The 18589-nt window shown below is 41.8% G+C and overlaps 1 protein-coding gene across 5 annotated transcripts in view; it reads left to right on the forward strand.

Moving 5' to 3' along the window:
- The window catches only part of emsy (EMSY transcriptional repressor, BRCA2 interacting), a 32076-nt gene extending 17599 nt beyond the window's left edge, over positions 1–14477 (forward strand). For 2 of the 5 annotated variants that reach the window (XM_071205397.1, XM_071205399.1), the window contains exons 15-21: positions 1669–1898; positions 3209–3376; positions 5375–5533; positions 6925–7088; positions 9152–9691; positions 12361–12747; positions 13304–14477. In XM_071205397.1, coding sequence (XP_071061498.1) covers positions 1669–1898; positions 3209–3376; positions 5375–5533; positions 6925–7088; positions 9152–9691; positions 12361–12747; positions 13304–13486 — 1831 coding nt within the window. In that variant the 3' untranslated portion in view covers positions 13487–14477. The remainder of the gene's footprint in view (positions 1–1668; positions 1899–3208; positions 3377–5374; positions 5534–6924; positions 7089–9151; positions 9692–12360; positions 12748–13303) is intronic. The other 3 variants (XM_034099115.1, XM_071205400.1, XM_071205398.1) reach the window with 3 other exon arrangements.
- Positions 14478–18589: the final 4112 nt, after the last annotated feature.

Genomic DNA, 18589 nt, shown 5'->3' on the forward strand with positions numbered 1-18589 from the left:
AGCTGGTGAAACCTGCAGGAGCCCCGAAGAAAGAAAAAGTAAGAGGTGATTCCTGTGATGATAAAGATGCTGCAGGTGGTTTTTGGAGATTCACGTGTTTCTGAACCAAGAATACCCGTGCGTAGGTGATAAAAAAGAAAACACAGTGAGAAGTGATTATATATTCAGAGAGGGTAAATCCCATCACGCTCATTTCCAGGTGTTTTCTGCTGCTTTAGTGCCGTCATACTATCATATCTATACTAGTATCTATACAGAATGTATCGTTAAATACATATTTCCCTACTGCACAAGATACTGCAGATTTATTTATAGGTATTTACTTTATGTTGCACTTTCAGCATCATACATTTGATCTAAAAATATCCTGACTCACTTTCTGTTTTTAGTCATTAAGAGGAAGCTGAGGTCCGTGAGTCATGCAGTGCAACAGTACAGTATTCATACACAGTTCCTAAAGTGTTCAACGCCCACAGCGAGGATGGCGTTTCAGTGAAACCACAGAATACAGCCAACAAAACGCCATCAACAATCTGATAGTCATGTCACAGCTTAAAATAGATTCAGGGATTTTCAACATGCCAATAGTAGAATACAAAAGTCTGTAAACATTTTCCAAATGACTATTTTTTCATCGGGGGAATTTGCGTGTCATGTTGTAAGACCAGGATTTATTTCAGTACAACATTTACCTACTAAATGTAGTGGGTACCTCAAAGTACCTCAAACGTTTACAATTGTCACTCAGTAGACACTTAACTGTACTTCAATGTATTTCATGTACTCAGTATGCACAATGGCTCTTTTCACAGTATTATAGTCATTGGTGGAAGTATTTTTTAGATCCTTTACTTGTTATATACATTTACGCAATAAAAAAATCTATCTATATCCATATCCATCCATCCGTCCATCCATCTATCTATCCATCCGTCCGTCTATCCATCCGTCCATTCGTCCGTCCATCCATTCGTCCGTCCATCCATCTATCCGTCCGTCCGTCCGTCCATCCATCCATCCATCCATCCATCCATCTATCTATCTATCCATCCATCCGTCCGTCCATCCATCCATCCATCTATCCATCCGTCCATTCGTCCGTCCATCCATTCGTCCGTCCGTCCATCCATTCGTCCGTCCGTCCATCCATCTATCCGTCCGTCCATCCATCCATCCATCCATCTATCTATCTATCCATCCATCCGTCCATCCATCCATCTATCCATCCGTCCGTCTATCCATCCGTCCATTCGTCCGTCCGTCCATCCATTCGTTCGTCCGTCCGTCCATCCATCTATCCATCCGTCCATCCATCCATCCATCCATCCATCCATCCATCCATCTATCTATCCATCCATCCATCCATCTATCCGTCCGTCCATCCATCCATCCATCCATCTATCCTCTATCCATCCGTCCGTCCGTCCATCCATCCATCCATCTATCCGTCCATCCATCCATCCATCCATCTATCCTCTATCCATCCGTCCGTCCATCCATCCATCTATCTATCCATCCATCCATCCATCCATCCATCTGTCCGTCCGTCCGTCCATCCATCCATCCATCCACCCGTCCATCCATCCATCTATCTATCACAAACTCACAAACAATGTCTGATGGCTCTAAATGTGACCCGCTGCTTTACAGAGCCCTTTGTGTCCTCTTGGTTTCCCTCCAGGTCCTCATCAAACCGAAGCCGGTGTTCCAGACGGCGATGGTGAGCGAGCAGACGAGGCAGCTGGTGACCGAGGCGCTGCAGCAGGTGAGCCGCGCCGCCGAGCTGAGCCAGAACCAGATCCAGAACCAGATCCAGAATCAGATCCAGAATCAGATCCAGATCCAGGAAGGGTCAGCGAAGGACGAGTCCGGAGAGACGTCGCACAGCAGCGCTCAAGGTATGCTCAAATCTTCCATGGGTGAGGGACTAGGGCTCTGGTCAAATAGTCAAAATAGGGCTTTTAAGATAAGATTTATTTTATCGATTGACTTTTATCAAAGGTAAGAATGGGTAATCAGTTAAGAAAATCTAATTAATCTAGTGTAGGAATACAAATTATGATATTGGCTTCCAAAAAGTATAAAGTAGCATATTAGCATTGGAGCATCTGACAAAAGAAAATAAAGTCAGCTGCCACTGCTAAACTCTTTTTTTAAGTGTGATTGTGCCTGTTTTTGGGCAACATTAAGCAACAGTTTAATATATAAACCTTTCCATGGCTTAGGGACTAGGACTCTGGTCAAATAGTAAAAAATAGGTCCGATTGATTTTATTTATTTATTTCTATTAAAGATAAGAATGGGTATGAAACCCCCACAATTGAAGAATGGATAGATAGTTGATAACATATACATAATGGAAAAATTACCTTTTCTCTTTGCCTACCGATGAATAGATTTACTAAGTTACTAAGGATTGGATTTCCTTTATTCGCCAGACACAGCCACACTTCGTAAGGGATAATGTGCAGCGAGGCGGTCATTATCTTGGGATCTTGATCAGCCTGTCGGGTGTTATTTTCCCCATAATGACCAAGTCGCTGCACATTATCCCGCTTATTACACATTCTCAACAAAGTAACGACATGACTCCCAATTAATTGAAATGCTTTGATAGATTTAGAAAATGTTTTTTATTGATTTAAAAAATAGGAGGCTATTATTGATTTAAAATGACATGCATCCGCTAAGAAAAATAGTCCGTTGTTACCGTTTGAACAACGTAGCAACGGCAGGAACTGCTTCGATAGCGTTGTTGAGGAGCTTTTTGATTACAGATTTGAAAACATCGCTGCTTGCTTTAAAAGTAGCACAATTCATGATGTCGAACCTTGGGAAGTATCTAGATATCCCTGTCCTCATGCCAAAGGAACTGCACACTGAATATGTTTTGATGTCTATGTCTGGACCGCTGCGTAAAAAGGAGGGTTTCTGCCCCGTTACTTCTCCGCTGTTACTTCTCCCCTTTGTTATTGTATAAAGTTCATGAACATTGTATAAGATGGACAAGGGGAAGGTTTCAATGTATACCGTTCCCTTATTGCAAATGTTTACTACTCCCTGTAACTGCAAGTCTATTTCAATGTAACTGGTGAAATCTTCTCAACTGTCTTCTAAATAAAGAATTGTAACCAGTACAAAAAAATAAACCTAACCTGATGCATGTTTCCTTAAAAATGTAAACGTGTCGCCCTTTGTTTCCGTGCAGATCCTCTGCCTGTAGTGCACATGGTTTCCTCCAGAGAGCACGACTGGACGGAGCAGGAGATCTCCGTGGAGTCCAGCCCAACCATCATCTACCAGGAGGTTTCCGCTGCGGAGGCTCAGTCTGCAACCTCCACCATCAAAGCCCTGCTGGAGCTGCAGCAGACCTCAGGTGAGGGGGGGGGGGGGGGCAGCAGAGAGAAAAATGCACTGTGGGGAACACTTACAAAGGATTTGGCTCCAAGTGAAGTCACATTCTGTATAAGATATGTAAAGGATAATGTGCAGCTCGACTGATCAGCCTGTCGAGTTTTCCCCATAATGACCAAGTCGCTGCACATTATCCCGCTTATTACACGGCCAGATACTAAACAACGACTCCCAAATATTAATTGAAATTATTATATTGACTTAAAATTATCGTATTTATTACGCTAAGAAAAAACAACTCTGTTCCACGTCGCACCAATGGTTGAAACTCCGACCACAACAACTTTACGGCAGCACTGTCCAAATCGGTTTATAGTTTCTGATCCACTAACAAGTCCTTAAAGGTCCCACGTCATGGCCATTTCTAATGATCATAATTCCATTGTCGAGGTCGACTAGAATAGATTTACATTGTTCAATGTTCCAAACTCACATTGGTTTCTCATACAGCATCTCTGTATCGTATGTGTATTCACTCTCTGTTCTACACGGCTTGTTGGAGCTCCTGCCCCCCCCCCCCCCCCTCCCTGTGAGCCCACTGTGCTCTGATTGGTCAGCTCGCCCACTCTGTTCTGATGAGTCCACCGCCATTACAGCGGAACATCAGTGATCATGTGTTACAATGGCGTTTGTTAGCAACCAGAAAACGACACCAGTAATGACAAACAGATGAGAATGCCGCGTGGGGTCTGGGTGCCGTGTTGGCGGGACGTTGCACGGCACGCTGCTCCGCCCTTTGAGGCTCGCGGAGCCGACAGTGTGAGCTGGGTTCATTTCCTGCTTGCTGCGTGGACAGCGAGACATCGCGAATGGACGCGGGAAGCGTTGATTTATCTGACGTCCAGCGCTCCGTCTTTTAACCTCTTTTCCTTTCTCTCCCTTGATCCTCCATAGCAACGGTCCTTATAGTCCTTGACAACGGTCTGTAATACTATATTAACGTGTCACATGTTTTGAATTTACCAATCAGAATCGAGTATTCAACAAAGCCATTTGTTTAAATATAGTTACAAACAAAACAAAATGATTATTTGATATAGAAGCAACATTCACATTTCCTTTATTTATTGCTGTTTAACCCCGTGGTAAATTAAGTTTCATATAATCATTAATCACCTGACTTTAGCACAGAGGTGAACCGTCAGGGCCTTCGAGGTATTCAGAGAATACCCTGGAACACTCAGATAAAACAAACAAAAAATCGATTTAATTATATAAATAAAATGTAATAAAGTGAATAAATGAGGTATCCGTGTTGTTGATCTGTAATATCACAGTGTTACGTTGATTTGTTTGTCCTTCTCGGACCATGCACTACGCATTTCAGTGGTTTTGTGTTAGAAAAGAAAGCAGCCAATCAGATCTTGTTCTGGGTCTCTTGGTAGAACATCCTTCAACCAGGTATTCTACATCCTTGATAGAATGCCCTGGCCGTTGCCCTGAATGAGAGCGTACGTTTGGACTGACAGTTTGATCAACCAATCAGATATTGATTTGTAGCCAATGGGCGTGTTCTTTCAGAGTTCCCCTCGGTTCCAGGGTGCTCTAGAAGGCCCGCTAGTTCACTGGCTCCAGACAGAGGATCTAGACGAATGCGACGAACCAATTCATGCCGTTTTATTGTTTTTAACGTTGAAATGACAAGTGCAGCAGGTGAAGATGAAGTTGTTGCGGAATTGTTGTGAGTACCGTTTAAGACGACAATTCAGTGAAAAGACGGACATTATAACGCCGCGGAGGGGAGGGGGGGGGGGGGGGGGGGGCTGTGTGTATCTACAGAAGGTCCAGTTGTGATAGACACGGTTCGCCACTGGTTTAACCTCATGATAAATTAAGTTTATAAAACATTTCACTTCTTCCCTCAGTACAACTACAGAGTAAATCGTACCTCTCTGCTGGCTCTGTTTCTAATATTGTTGTCCCTCACGTATTAACCCTTAGTTTATCTTATCCTAAACAGTGAAAGAAAAGGCAGAGGCCAAACCTCGTCAGCACACCATCGATCTGAGTCAGATGGCCGTTCCCCTCCAGCTGGTTCCGGAGAAGAAGCCAAGCCCCGAGTCCCCGAGACCCTCGTCCTCCTCCGAGGCTGAACCCAGCGCAGAGCACAGCATCGCAGGTACCAATCTGCTGCAGGACGCACTGTGTGAAATATATCAGAGGACACGGCAGAATCTCAAGAACTCAATTAATTCAGTATATATTACTCAAAATAAAACAAAAAACATTATAGACTTTAAATATATAACTTAAATGTCACCTATCATGCTATTTTTAGGCAATAGCATAGGTCTCTAAAAAACATGTCTATAAAGTGTTTTGCTCAAAATACCAAACAGATCAGCCATTCTAGCCATGCCTCATATCCCTCTATTTCACTTCCTGTTTCAAAAGTGCTGATTTGGGTATAAAGCTTTAATAAAAAATTAAAAAGGAGGGGTCTGAGCTCAAGCGGGACCCGGCAGCTACCGTCTAAACTAAATGCTGCCGTGATGAAACGCCATATCATGGATTATCAAGGATCTGAAACAGTCTGGAGCTCAAAGGCTTTCTCTCTTGCCGGTTATACCACAAGGTGAGTTCCTTTCTACTTCCTGCTTCTTCACACACATGCTCTCTAGTACAGGTTAGCTCTGAGTGCTAGCGATGCTAATGTAAACACCGACCATATTACGACCAAAACAGTTGGGCAGTGTTTCTGATGGCAATGTTTTTGATTGGGCCGTGGGTCCACATTTCAGATATTACGTCATATCGGACGCACATCTGGATCAGCTCCGTTGTTCCCCGTTTTTAGAGACTTGGGTACGGAGGAAAAGAGAGAGGGTTTTATTTTCTGACGCTGCGTGAGTTCCCTGTATACGTTCCGGGACGTATGTATAAAAGACATCAAAAAGTGCATTTTGCATGATAGGTCCCCTTTAATGCATTGATTTAACTCATATTTATTATATAAATGGCTCAAGACATTTTGAAACCTTTGTTTAAGAAAAAACTACATTTGTTCATTTAACTCATGCTGATAGCTCACATAAACATTAAGAGTCAAATAAACATGTGTGATATTAAATAACCTGCATTAAACACGGTTAAAGTTAAATATAAGAGGCTACAAAACAAGATGGGCACCACTAATTGTATTGGTAATTTAAAAACTAAGGAAACATTTGCCACAGCACAGAAATGTTTTACATTTTCATTCACATATTACTCCAAATAAACAAAATAAACCGTGTATGACTTAATTAATCACATACAAAATAATCTCCAATTTGTCTAAGAAAACGATATACTAAAAACGGTGTAATTAAATCATGCTGATAGCTCACACATAAAAAAACAAATGTTACTCACACATAAGCTGCTTCAACACTGTGGAAATGCTGTAGAAATGAAGCGTGCATACATACAAATACAAACATCTAAAGTATTGACTTCTGTCCTAAGTGTGTCTGTCCCTCTCTCTTTCTTAAACGCTCCTCTGACAGCCTGTCTGTGATCCCCCTGCAGGGAAAGTGATCAGCAGAGCGTTGATCTCCTCGGAGGACGACAACGTGGTGATGTCGTCCAGCCAGATGCCAACCAGGCCTTACAAAATCAGCCATGTTACCGTGGTGACCAAACCGGCTGGTCCCGTGTCGTCCGCGGCGATGGCGTCACACCTCGTGCACTTGGTGAGAAAACATCTGTCTGATACTCCTGTTTTTATTCTGTAGAGGATTTTAAGGTGTTTGAGAGAGAGGGGGAAGAATCTCCATTTAAATCAACCTCAGTTGACCAGAGTGCTGTACAGGGAACACATATAAAATAACTAGGGCTGTCAGTCGAATTAAATAGTTAATCGCAAATTAATTGCACATTTTTTATCTGTTCTAAATTTACATTAGAGGAATATTTTTCTAGTTTTTAATAATCTTATCAACATATGAGTGGACAAATATCCTTTATGCTAATGTTTGTTTATTATCATTTGAACAATGACAAATATTCTCCTGAATATTCTCAACACAACAACCTGGAACAACCTCTCTCTGTCTCTCTCTGTCTCTGTCTCTCTCTCTCTCTGTCTCTCTCTGTCTCTCTCTGTCTCTCTCTGTCTCTCTCTGTCTCTCTCTGTCTCTCTCTGTCTCTGTCTCTCTCTGTCTCTCTCTGTCTCTGTCTCTCTCTGTCTCTCTCTCTCTGTCTCTCTGTCTCTCTCTCTCTCTGTCTCTCTCTCTCTGTGTCTCTCTGTCTCTCTCTCTGTCTCTCTCTGTCTCTCTCTCTCTCTCTCTCTCTCTCTCTCTCTCTCTCTCTCTCTCTCTCTCTCTCTCTCTCTCTCTCTCCACTGAGCCAGTAGCTAAATGCCGCTCCTCTGTCTTCATCTTCAGTCAAAGCATGAGACTGAAGTTCCCACTGTGGGTCAACATAATGCGCTGTGATGTGCAGTCCACACGTTGGATGCGATCCGAATGATCTAACGCAGCCCCTCGTCCTCCACAGTGTTAAGCTGTAGCCCCCATTTAGCTATCGCTGTCGTCCAGGCGTCTCCCCGGCAAACTTTCAAGCGTGGTCTGCCGCAAGCGAGCGGCGTGTACCCTTTTTTGTATCCATATCTCTCGCTAGAATCTCCCACCATCCAACTAACAACAACAACAACAACAACGTCAATAACTAGAAACGTATAAAAACACATACAAATATCAAAATGTTATGTTCAACTAGTTTTAAAGGCCCTAAACGGGCTGGCTCCGGCTTATATAGCTGACTTAATCCAGCGATACACCCCAGCCAGAGCTCTAAGGTCTGCCGACCAAATGCTGCTGGTAGTGCCGAAAACCAGACTAAAAACTAGAGGGCACCGAGCCTTCGCAGCAGCTGGTCCCAGGCTCTGGAACACTCTGCCCTTACCTGTGAGGTCGGCCCAGACACTAGGGGCTTTTAAATCCTCTCTAAAAACACACTTCTTCTCTCTGGCCTTTTAAAAGTGAGCAGAGCATGACATTTCTCATTTTGTATTTTAACTGTGTCTGCCTTTATATTTGTTGTTTTTAACTTAAATGCTACAAATTGCAATATGTTCCGTATATTTTTTATTCATGTACAGCACTTTGGCGCGACCGAAAGTTGTTTTAAAATGTGCTTTATAAATAAACTTGATTTGATTTGATTTGATTTAAAAGCCAGTGTAAAGAAGTGAGTTTTTAGCTGAGATTTAAAAAGTTCAAAACATGGAGTAGCTGAATGTACGTATATGGATATTAAGGAAGATAATTATCAATAAATATATATGTATATGGGGTCAAGGAGTCTCTTGAATTTGGGATGGTCAATAAATCAATATTATATCCACATTATATATGATCATTTATCAAAATAATCAGTGTTCATATTTTTGGAAAGCAGCTATTTTCAACTCTCCAATATCGTCTAAAAATTTCGATATCTAATAAAAAATATTGTGATTTTTTTCCCACATTGCTATTTCTTTATTTTTTACAATTCTTTATTTCGAAGACAGTTGAGAACATTTCACCAGTTGCAATGAAATAGACTTGCAGTCACAGGGAGTAGTAAACATTTGCAAAAGGGAACAGTATACAAACCCTCTCCTTCTCATTGTCCTCTTTTCTTTCTGATGTGGGTCTTATACAATGTTCATGAACTTTATACAATGCTATTTGTGTTTTAATACCATGCACATGTCCTGTTGTCTTCCTGTAGATTAAAGTAAAAGTGTCCTCTTGTTGTTTTCCCTCAGCCCTCTGACAGCAGCGGTAAAACAGACAGTGTGTTGGAGGTGGGGGAGCTGGAGGGCGACACCCTGGACCCCCAAACCGGCTTATTTTATCGCTCCAGCCAACCAGCTTCAGACCCAACAAAACAAACCCTCCATCTTGCAGCAACTCAGCTTCTTTCGGGCCAAATTACCTCAATTTCCACCTCCACCCAACCACCGCCACAACTCCAAAGCAAACCTCAAATCCTCCAGCCTTCCTCTTCCTCCGCCTTCCCCTCCACCCTCACTCTGACTAAGAAACTCCCCAAACTACGGGAGCAGATTCAGCCCAAACTTTTGACCCCGAGCCCCAAAGACAGACCCCTAACTGCACCAGCATTTGCCTCAGGAGTGAAAGTCGTGATTCAAGGAACGCCAATCAAAACCCTGGTGACGCCACAGCTCCCAAAACTCCAACAGGCGCCAACGTCCCTCCACAGACCCCTGCACACCCCCATGTCTCACCCTCCCCCCCTGCAGGCGCATCACCCCGTCAGCACCGAGAAGACCTCCTCCAGCCAGGTGAGCAAATTGTCTCAAAAAATGTAATATTTGTTTGATACCACAGTGTTGCAGGAATTTACATATGTTGGGCTATAAAGGAACTACAGCACGGTCACATGACTTCACGTTACCACCGCTAAGCTAAAGGCGGCTAATGTTGGGCTATAAAGGAACTACAGCACGGTCACATGACTTCACGTCACCACCGCTAAGCTAAAGGTGGCTAATGTTGGGCTATAAAGGAACTACAGCACAGTCACACGACTTTGCGTCACCACCGCTAAGCTAAAGGTGGCTAATGTTGGGCTATAAAGGAACTACAGCACGGTCACATGACTTCACGTCACCACCGCTAAGCTAAAGGCGGCTAATGTTGGGCTGTAAAGGAACTACAGCACGGTCACATGACTTTGTGTCACCACCGCTAAGCTAAAGGCGGCTAATGTTGGGCTATAAAGGAACTACAGCACGGTCACATGACTTCACGTCACCACCGCTAAGCTAAAGGCGGCTAATGTTGGGCCGTAAAGGAACTACAGCACGGTCACATGACTTCACGTTACCACCGCTAAGCTAAAGGCGGCTAATGTTGGGCTGTAAAGGAACTACAGCACTGTCACATGACTTCACGTCACCACCGCTAAGCTAAAGGCGGCTAATGTTGGGCTATAAAGGAACTACAGCACGGTCACATGACTTCACGTCACCACCGCTAAGCTAAAGGCGGCTAATGTTGGGCTGTAAAGGAACTACAGCACGGTCACATGACTTCACGTCACCACCGCTAAGCTAAAGGCGGCTAATGTTGGGCTGTAAAGGAACTACAGCACGGTCACATGACTTCACGTCACCACCGCTAAGCTAAAGGCGGCTAATGTTGGGCTGTAAAGGAACTACAGCACGGTCACATGACTTCACGTCACCACCGCTAAGCTAAAGGCGGCTAATGTTGGGCTATAAAGGAACTACAGCACGGTCACATGACTTCACGTCACCACCGCTAAGCTAAAGGTGGCTAATGTTGGGCTATAAAGGAACTACAGCACGGTCACATGATTTCACGTCACCACCGCTAAGCTAAAGGTGGCTAATGTTGGGCTATAAAGGAACTACAGCACGGTCACAAGACTTCACGTCACCACCGCTAAGCTAAAGGTGGCTAATGTTGGGCTATAAAGGAACTCATTTAGACACTTGTTAGACACCGCCGTTTTTAAATTCATCAGTGGGGTATTTACTGACGTGTTTTATGTCGTAGAACAATAAAATCTCTTTAGCTTGTGTAAACCACAGCTTTTAACAATAAAGCCATTCTTAAACCGGTTGATATTGAGACGAGATAACAGGAAGTGCTTAATGCTGAATCATTTCCTGGTTTAGGACTTATTTACGCACCACTCTATAGTACAAGTCATGCCTTCATGTGACGTAAAAGATGAAATGTAGAAGTTCCTGTTTATCATTCAGACGTTTTCTATGTATTTGATGAAACCATGACGAGTGAAGGTGCTGTGGGTATTTCCTACCTTCCTTGTTAAATACAATAAAACATTCATCATGTTTGCCTCAAACACGCCGCAGACTGATTACGTTACAACGCAATGATTTATAGTTTTATTAGAGTTGCATAAACGCTGTCTGCTGCTGCTGCTCTTTTCCATTTCTGTGTCACTATGATTCAGTATTGACAGTTGGGCTAAATCATAAAGACGTCAAGCAGGACGTTTACTATTTTATCAGTCACAACATTTTAGTGTACAAAGACTTGCATTGAGGACAAAACGTACCGAAAAACCACAGAATAGAAAAGAGACGAACAAAAAACATTAAAATAAAGAAAAAATAAATTACGTTAAAATAACAACAATTAAAGTAAGGTAATATCTGTTTCTGTATATGTATCTATTTTATTGTATCATTGTAAAGTATGATGAAGTACAAAGACTTACATTGAGAAAAAAAAAATACAAAAAATATATAATTAGAAAAATAAAATTCAATAAAAAACAAAGAAATTAAATTAATAAAATAAAGAAATGTTTAAGAACAATACCTGAGTATATTAATAAATAAAAAGCTATGAATAAATACTGATTTTTAGCTTTATTTTAAAAGACATATTTTAGTAATTTTATCACAACAAAAATTATGCAATGATTACAAGTCATGTGCTTTTCTTTGATAAAACAACAGAAACCGAACAGGAGAGTTTTTACGCTACGGAACAAGTTGATTTACTTTTTGCTTGCTCTAAAATCCCCCCTCAGTATCAGGAGCAAAACCTGCCAGCTACCTGTCAATCAAACATAGTTTACTTCCTTTTAAATCAGTAGTCTTTTTTAAAGTCTGTGGAGACACTTCCTGGGGACAAAATCATGAGTAGTGACATGTTTTCCGTCGCACAGCAGTGCTTTCTATGTCAGACACAACAGAGTTGTTTGCAAGTGTTGCCTGTAAATTGCTCGTATAGCTAAACAAGCAAGAAAACAGCAATGACTTCAAACTTAAAAAAACTTAAGATCTAACAACACACCTGCAATTACTGCTTATTGCCATACATGCTGCCAAAAAGAATGTAAATAATAAACAGAAAATGTAAAAACTAAAGGTGATTTGATAAGACAACAACAACAACAACAACAACAACTTACCTTGTGTTTCTTTCTCCTCCAAATCTCCTCCCCCAGCAGCCAATCATCACTCAGAGCGCGACCGTCACTAAGATCACGTTCGGAGGCTCCCATCTCTCCTCACCGGTGTTCAGCAGTGCCGAAGCCGCCGCAAAACTAATCCCAGAGTCCAGCTCCGTGCGGCCGTCTGGAGAGAAGCCCTCGGTGTCGGACATCTTGAAAATCTCCATGATGGAGGCGGAGATCGACCCTAGCGTGGAGCCCATGGTGGTGGATTCCTCCAGTGACTGTGGCCCTCTGGGTAAAAACCAGGCGGTGACGATGGATTCGGGTCCGTTTATCAGCAGCTCTGGGGCCCATCACTCTCTCTCAAAGGGCCCGAAGTTCAGCTGCATGCCGGGCCTCACAGTGCAGAGGAGCAAGGAGGACATGGAGGTCATCGAGGTGAGAAGATTATCATAAAATCGGGCATGTAATAATAATAATAAAGCTTTATTTATATATATGTCTGTCACATATCAACCCACGGGATTCATTTTATTTATGGGTATAGTAGACAACTTAGGGATAATATGTAAAGTGTAAACTTATTTTCAACATGGCCCCTGATTGAAGAACAGTACAGACATAAAACGAATTCACAATACCAAAAAAATATGATGTTGAATCAATGAATCTAGAAATGATCAGCAGATGTTTTAATGATAAAGGAAACTAATGTTAGTTGCACCCCTAAGAAGCCTATATTTTAACTGATATCTTTAAGTAAACGCAGGAGATACAAACAAGGACACAACAGTATTGTTAGATGAAAACACATCTTGCAAAAGTTAAACAGATTTAATAGACATTTTTCAACATTTTAAATAACCAGGATCACAGTCTGAAGAAACCAAAAACACACTTTATTAGCAGAACTCCCTCTCTGTTCACTATTGATTAGCATGTTTTGTCGTACTGGGGACGTGTCACTGAACCCACGTGTCAATAACACATGCAGGTGATTCCTCAGTACTCCATCCTGCCCGACTCCAGCCAGTCCAACGTGGTGGTGGAGCCCAGCGGCTTCCTGGAGATCACCAACTACACCAGCCAGCAGCTGGAGGAGGACAGCCCCATGGAGCAGGAGGTGGACAGCAGCAACGACGAGGCGACCGCCGCAAGCCCCCCCAACCAACCGTAGACAAACCATAGACCCCCCTATCCAACCATAGACCACCCTGACCAATCGTAGACCCCCCTAACCAATCGTAGACCCCCCTAACCAATCGTAGACCCCCCTAACCAATCGTAGACCCCCCTGACCAATCGTAGACCCCGCTGACCAACCATAGACCCCCCTATGATGGAGACTCTTACTGTGACGACAAAACTCCCAAAATGATGTCGATGAGAGGCTTAACTTTGCTCATCTCTGCGACCATAGAAGAGTCTGTTCTGCAGTCAACGATGTTTGATAAAGAAACAAAACAATAATCAATATCGGACACACGGTCAAAAGAAAATGACTGAACGTAGCTCACACTCTTCGTCTTCTTTCCCGAACGCTGACATTCCCCAGGTGCACGAAATACAATGAAACACAACCATGAGAGAGAGCGACAAAAGATGCACACAAATTAACATAATAAGCATTTTGGTTTCTGCACTCTCCTCGTACCCAGTGGATTTTTGTTTAAAATATTAGTTTGTTAGGGTTTTCATTTCAGTAACACACACACAGGTGTAACCACTGTTCTCATGTTGATAGTCCAGAGTATTTCAAATATGTGATCCCCACATTTTTTTGTAAAAAGAGACTCTCCTGTGTCCGGACTTTTGATGAAGGTTTTACCTCGAAATGACTTGGATGCATATTTCTGTCAAAACCCTTAAAACGCTCGCGGGATTTAGGTTGTTTTTTTAGAAGTCTGGAGCAGATTGAAATGTCTGCGTGGAACGTAAACCAGAAAGAGTCCTGGAGGAAGGATACCATATGTGTTATTGTAAAATATATATGTACATGTACTGTTTTTGTAAGATATGTTAAAAAAAGTTGCTGTGAGAATTTCACTAAGATTGCATCTGCTTCTGCATAGTGTGTTTGAACTATGCATTTATTTTGTACCTTTTCAAAACTAGACGACTAGTTGAGGAAAAATCATTTAATCTGCACAATAAATCTGTGAGTAGAACGAGTTTACTTGATCTTTTATTGGTTGCAAACAACAGCTGCTTAAGGTTGTAGAAAGACAAAATTATTAAAAATGTTTTGAGACATATAAAGATTATCTGTTTTAATAATTTGTCAGACTTTTCCATAAATGATATGGTTAAAATATCTTTAAATGACATGGACGTCTTCCCCGTTTCAAATCCAGACTTTATAAATATGCAAATTGAATCCAGTGTTTCAAGTTTCAAGTAATTCCACGATTTGCTGCCAATTGTTGCCTTTTACATGCACTTTTTAAAGTCCGATTTAACTCAAAGAAACTTTTCCTTTCCAGCTTTTTAGTGTCAAAGTCTGCACTTAAACAAATCAGATCAAAATCTCAAACATCCATGTTAAAATAACAATAAGTAAAGCACATTTTTCAGTTCAAAATCGCCTTAATATTGCCGGAATATCCTCCTCTCTCGTCCATTCCTTTCTCCCACTATTTCTATACTGTAAATTTTTAAGTTTACATAAGTCTTCACATTTTAATAAGTTGTATTTTAAAGGTCACCTATCATGCTATTTTTAGGCAATAGCTTTGGTCTCAGATATATAAAAATATATAAATAACATGTCTATGAAGTGTTTTCCTCAAAATCACCCATTCTAGCCATGCCTCATATCCCTCTATTTCACTTCCTGTTTCAAAAGTGCTGATTTTGGGCATAAAGCTTTAAATTAAAATTGATACAATAAAAAAGGAGGGGTCTGAGCTCATGCGGGACCCGGCAGCTACTGTCTAAACTAAATGCTGCCGTGATGAAACGCCATATCATGGATTATCAAGGATCTGAAACAGTCTGGAGCTCAAAGGCTTTCTCTCTTGCCGGTTACACCACAAGGTGAGTTCCTTTCTACTTCCTGCTTCTTCACACACATGCTCTCCAGTACAGGTTAGCTCTGAGTGTCCGCGATGCTAACGTAAACACCGACCATATTACGTCCAAAACAGTTAGCATTGGATCTGATAGCAACGTTTCTGATTGGGCCGTGGGTCCACATTTCCGATATTACGTCATATCGGACGCAAATCTGGATCAGCTCCGTTGTAGCCCGTTTTTAGAGATTTGGGTACGGAGGAAAAGAGAGAGGGTTTTATTTCCTGACGCTGCGTGAGTTCCCTGACGCACCGGGGACACATCTTTATGTATAAAAGACATCAAAAAGTGCATTTTGCATGATAGGTCCATTTTAAATGAAAAGCTTCCAAAGTAGTTATTTCACAACATTTAGATTTAAGTGAAACACAGACACTTTCCAGGATTTTTGTGTCAAACTCTGCGCAGAAAACCTCAAACATCAATGTGAAGAAGCAATAAGAAAAGCACATTGTTGAGCAATGGACGTCTTCAAAATCACCTGAAGTTTCCAGTATATTGTGATTTTTCTTTATTTTCTTTATTGTTTTATTTAAGGTCCACATGTTCAAGGACTCCCAAGAGAACAAAAAGGAAGTTATAGTTTAAAAAAAAAAAAAATCGTTCCACTGAAATTCCTTTAAAGAGGGCCTTCGTAGAATACAAAGAGGCTCATTCACTGAACTTTTAGCAGCTTCCTCTCGTGGATCAGGTTGAGTGAGAGCGCTGTGGTGATGACTGGTCGAACCACAGCTCTGAAGTGTGGAGAGATGATGGAGATAGAAGTTTGAGGTTAAACCGGAAGATTGCAGATTACATTTTGTGTACATTTGTAAGGGAGATATTTGACTTTTTAGACTTTAAAGCAGGTGCAAATTAATATGAGAAGTGCCCTATTCTGCTTATTTGAGAGTCCCTTTCCTCGTGTGTTATATAGGCTTTCTGCATGTGAATGGTCTGCAAAAGCTAGTGACATCACTATGTAAAACGTGCGCTCCTATTGGCTAGTGCTCGAACACATTGTACATGATAGGCTAAGGGGCGGGACATCTCTAAGCGGCTGACCAATCACAACAGAGCCGGCCAGCTAACCAATCAGAGCAGACTGGGCTCTGGTTTCAGACAGAGGGTGAAAAGAGGTGCTGCAGCACAGGCAGTATGAGACAAATAAAGATATTTTTGAACATTAAAGCATGGAGACATGTAGAGACACTACATACTGATATACACCTGAACATCAGCAGGAGAGGACTCTTTAAAGTAGAGACACTACATACTGATGTACACCTGAACATCAGCAGGAGAGGACTCTTTAAAGTAGAGACACTACATACTGATGTACACCTGAACATCAGCAGGAGAGGACTCTTTAAAGTAGAGACACTACATACTGATAAACACCTGAACATCAGCAGGAGAGGACTCTTTAAAGTAGAGACACTACATACTGATATACACCTGAACATCAGCAGGAGAGGACTCTTTAAAGTAGGGACACTACATACTGATATACACCTGAACATCAGCAGGAGAGGACTCTTTAAAGTAGAGACACTACATACTGATATACACCTGAACATCAGCAGGAGAGGACTCTTTAAAGTAGAGACGCTACATACTGATATACACCTGAACATCAGCAGGAGAGGACTCTTTAAAGTAGAGACGCTACATACTGATGTACACCTGAACATCAGCAGGAGAGGACTCTTTAAAGTAGAGACACTACATACTGATATACACCTGAACATCAGCAGGAGAGGACTCTTTAAAGTAGGGACACTACATACTGATATACACCTGAACATCAGCAGGAGAGGACTCTTTAAAGTAGAGACGCTACATACTGATATACACCTGAACATCAGCAGGAGAGGACTCTTTAAAGTAGAGACGCTACATACTGATATACACCTGAACATCAGCAGGAGAGGACTCTTTAAAGTAGAGACACTACATACTGATTTACACCTGAACATCAGCAGGAGAGGACTCTTTAAAGTAGAGACACTACATACTGATATACACCTGAACATCAGCAGGAGAGGACTCTTTAAAGTAGAGACACTACATACTGATATACACCTGAACATCAGCAGGAGAGGACTCTTTAAAGTAGAGACACTACATACTGATATACACCTGAACATCAGCAGGAGAGGACTCTTTAAAGTAGAGACACTACATACTGATATACACCTGAACATCAGCAGGAGGGGACTCTTTAAAGTAGAGACACTACATACTGATATACACCTGAACATCAGCAGGAGAGGACTCTTTAAAGTAGAGACACTACATACTAATATACACCTGAACATCAGCAGGAGAGGACTCTTTAAAGTAGAGACACTACATACTGATGTACACCTGAACATCAGCAGGAGAGGACTCTTTAAAGTAGAGATGCTACATACTGATATACACCTGAACATCAGCAGGAGAGGACTCTTTAAAGTAGGGACACTACATACTGATATACACCTGAACATCAGCAGGAGAGGACTCTTTAAAGTAGAGACGCTACATACTGATATACACCTGAACATCAGCAGGAGAGGACTCTTTAAAGTAGAGACACTACATACTGATTTACACCTGAACATCAGCAGGAGAGGACTCTTTAAAGTAGAGACGCTACATACTGATATACACCTGAACATCAGCAGGAGAGGACTCTTTAAAGTAGGGACACTACATACTGATATACACCTGAACATCAGCAGGAGAGGACTCTTTAAAGTAGAGACACTACATACTGATATACAGCTGAACATCAGCAGGAGAGGACTCTTTAAAGTAGAGACACTACATACTGATATACACCTGAACATCAGCAGCAGAGGACTCTTTAAAGTAGAGACACTACATACTGATATACACCTGAACATCAGCAGCAGATGACTCTTTAAAGTAGAGACACTACATACTGATATACACCTGAACATCAGCAGGAGAGGACTCTTTAAAGTAGAGACACTACATACTGATATACACCTGAACATCAGCAGGAGAGGACTCTTTAAAGTAGAGACACTACATACTGATATACACCTGAACATCAGCAGGAGAGGACTCTTTAAAGTAGAGACACTACTTTAAACGTTACATTTCTGCCCCACCATTGAACTACAACACATTCGGATTTTTAGCACTGGTTTTATAAAGTGTTACGAGCCATTTCTGGCCATGTCACAGCATTATATTTACTTAAACTTGGTCTGAAATT

Source organism: Pseudochaenichthys georgianus, chromosome 14 (genome assembly GCF_902827115.2).
Source record: "Pseudochaenichthys georgianus chromosome 14, fPseGeo1.2, whole genome shotgun sequence".
Lineage (NCBI taxonomy): Eukaryota > Metazoa > Chordata > Actinopteri > Perciformes > Channichthyidae > Pseudochaenichthys > Pseudochaenichthys georgianus.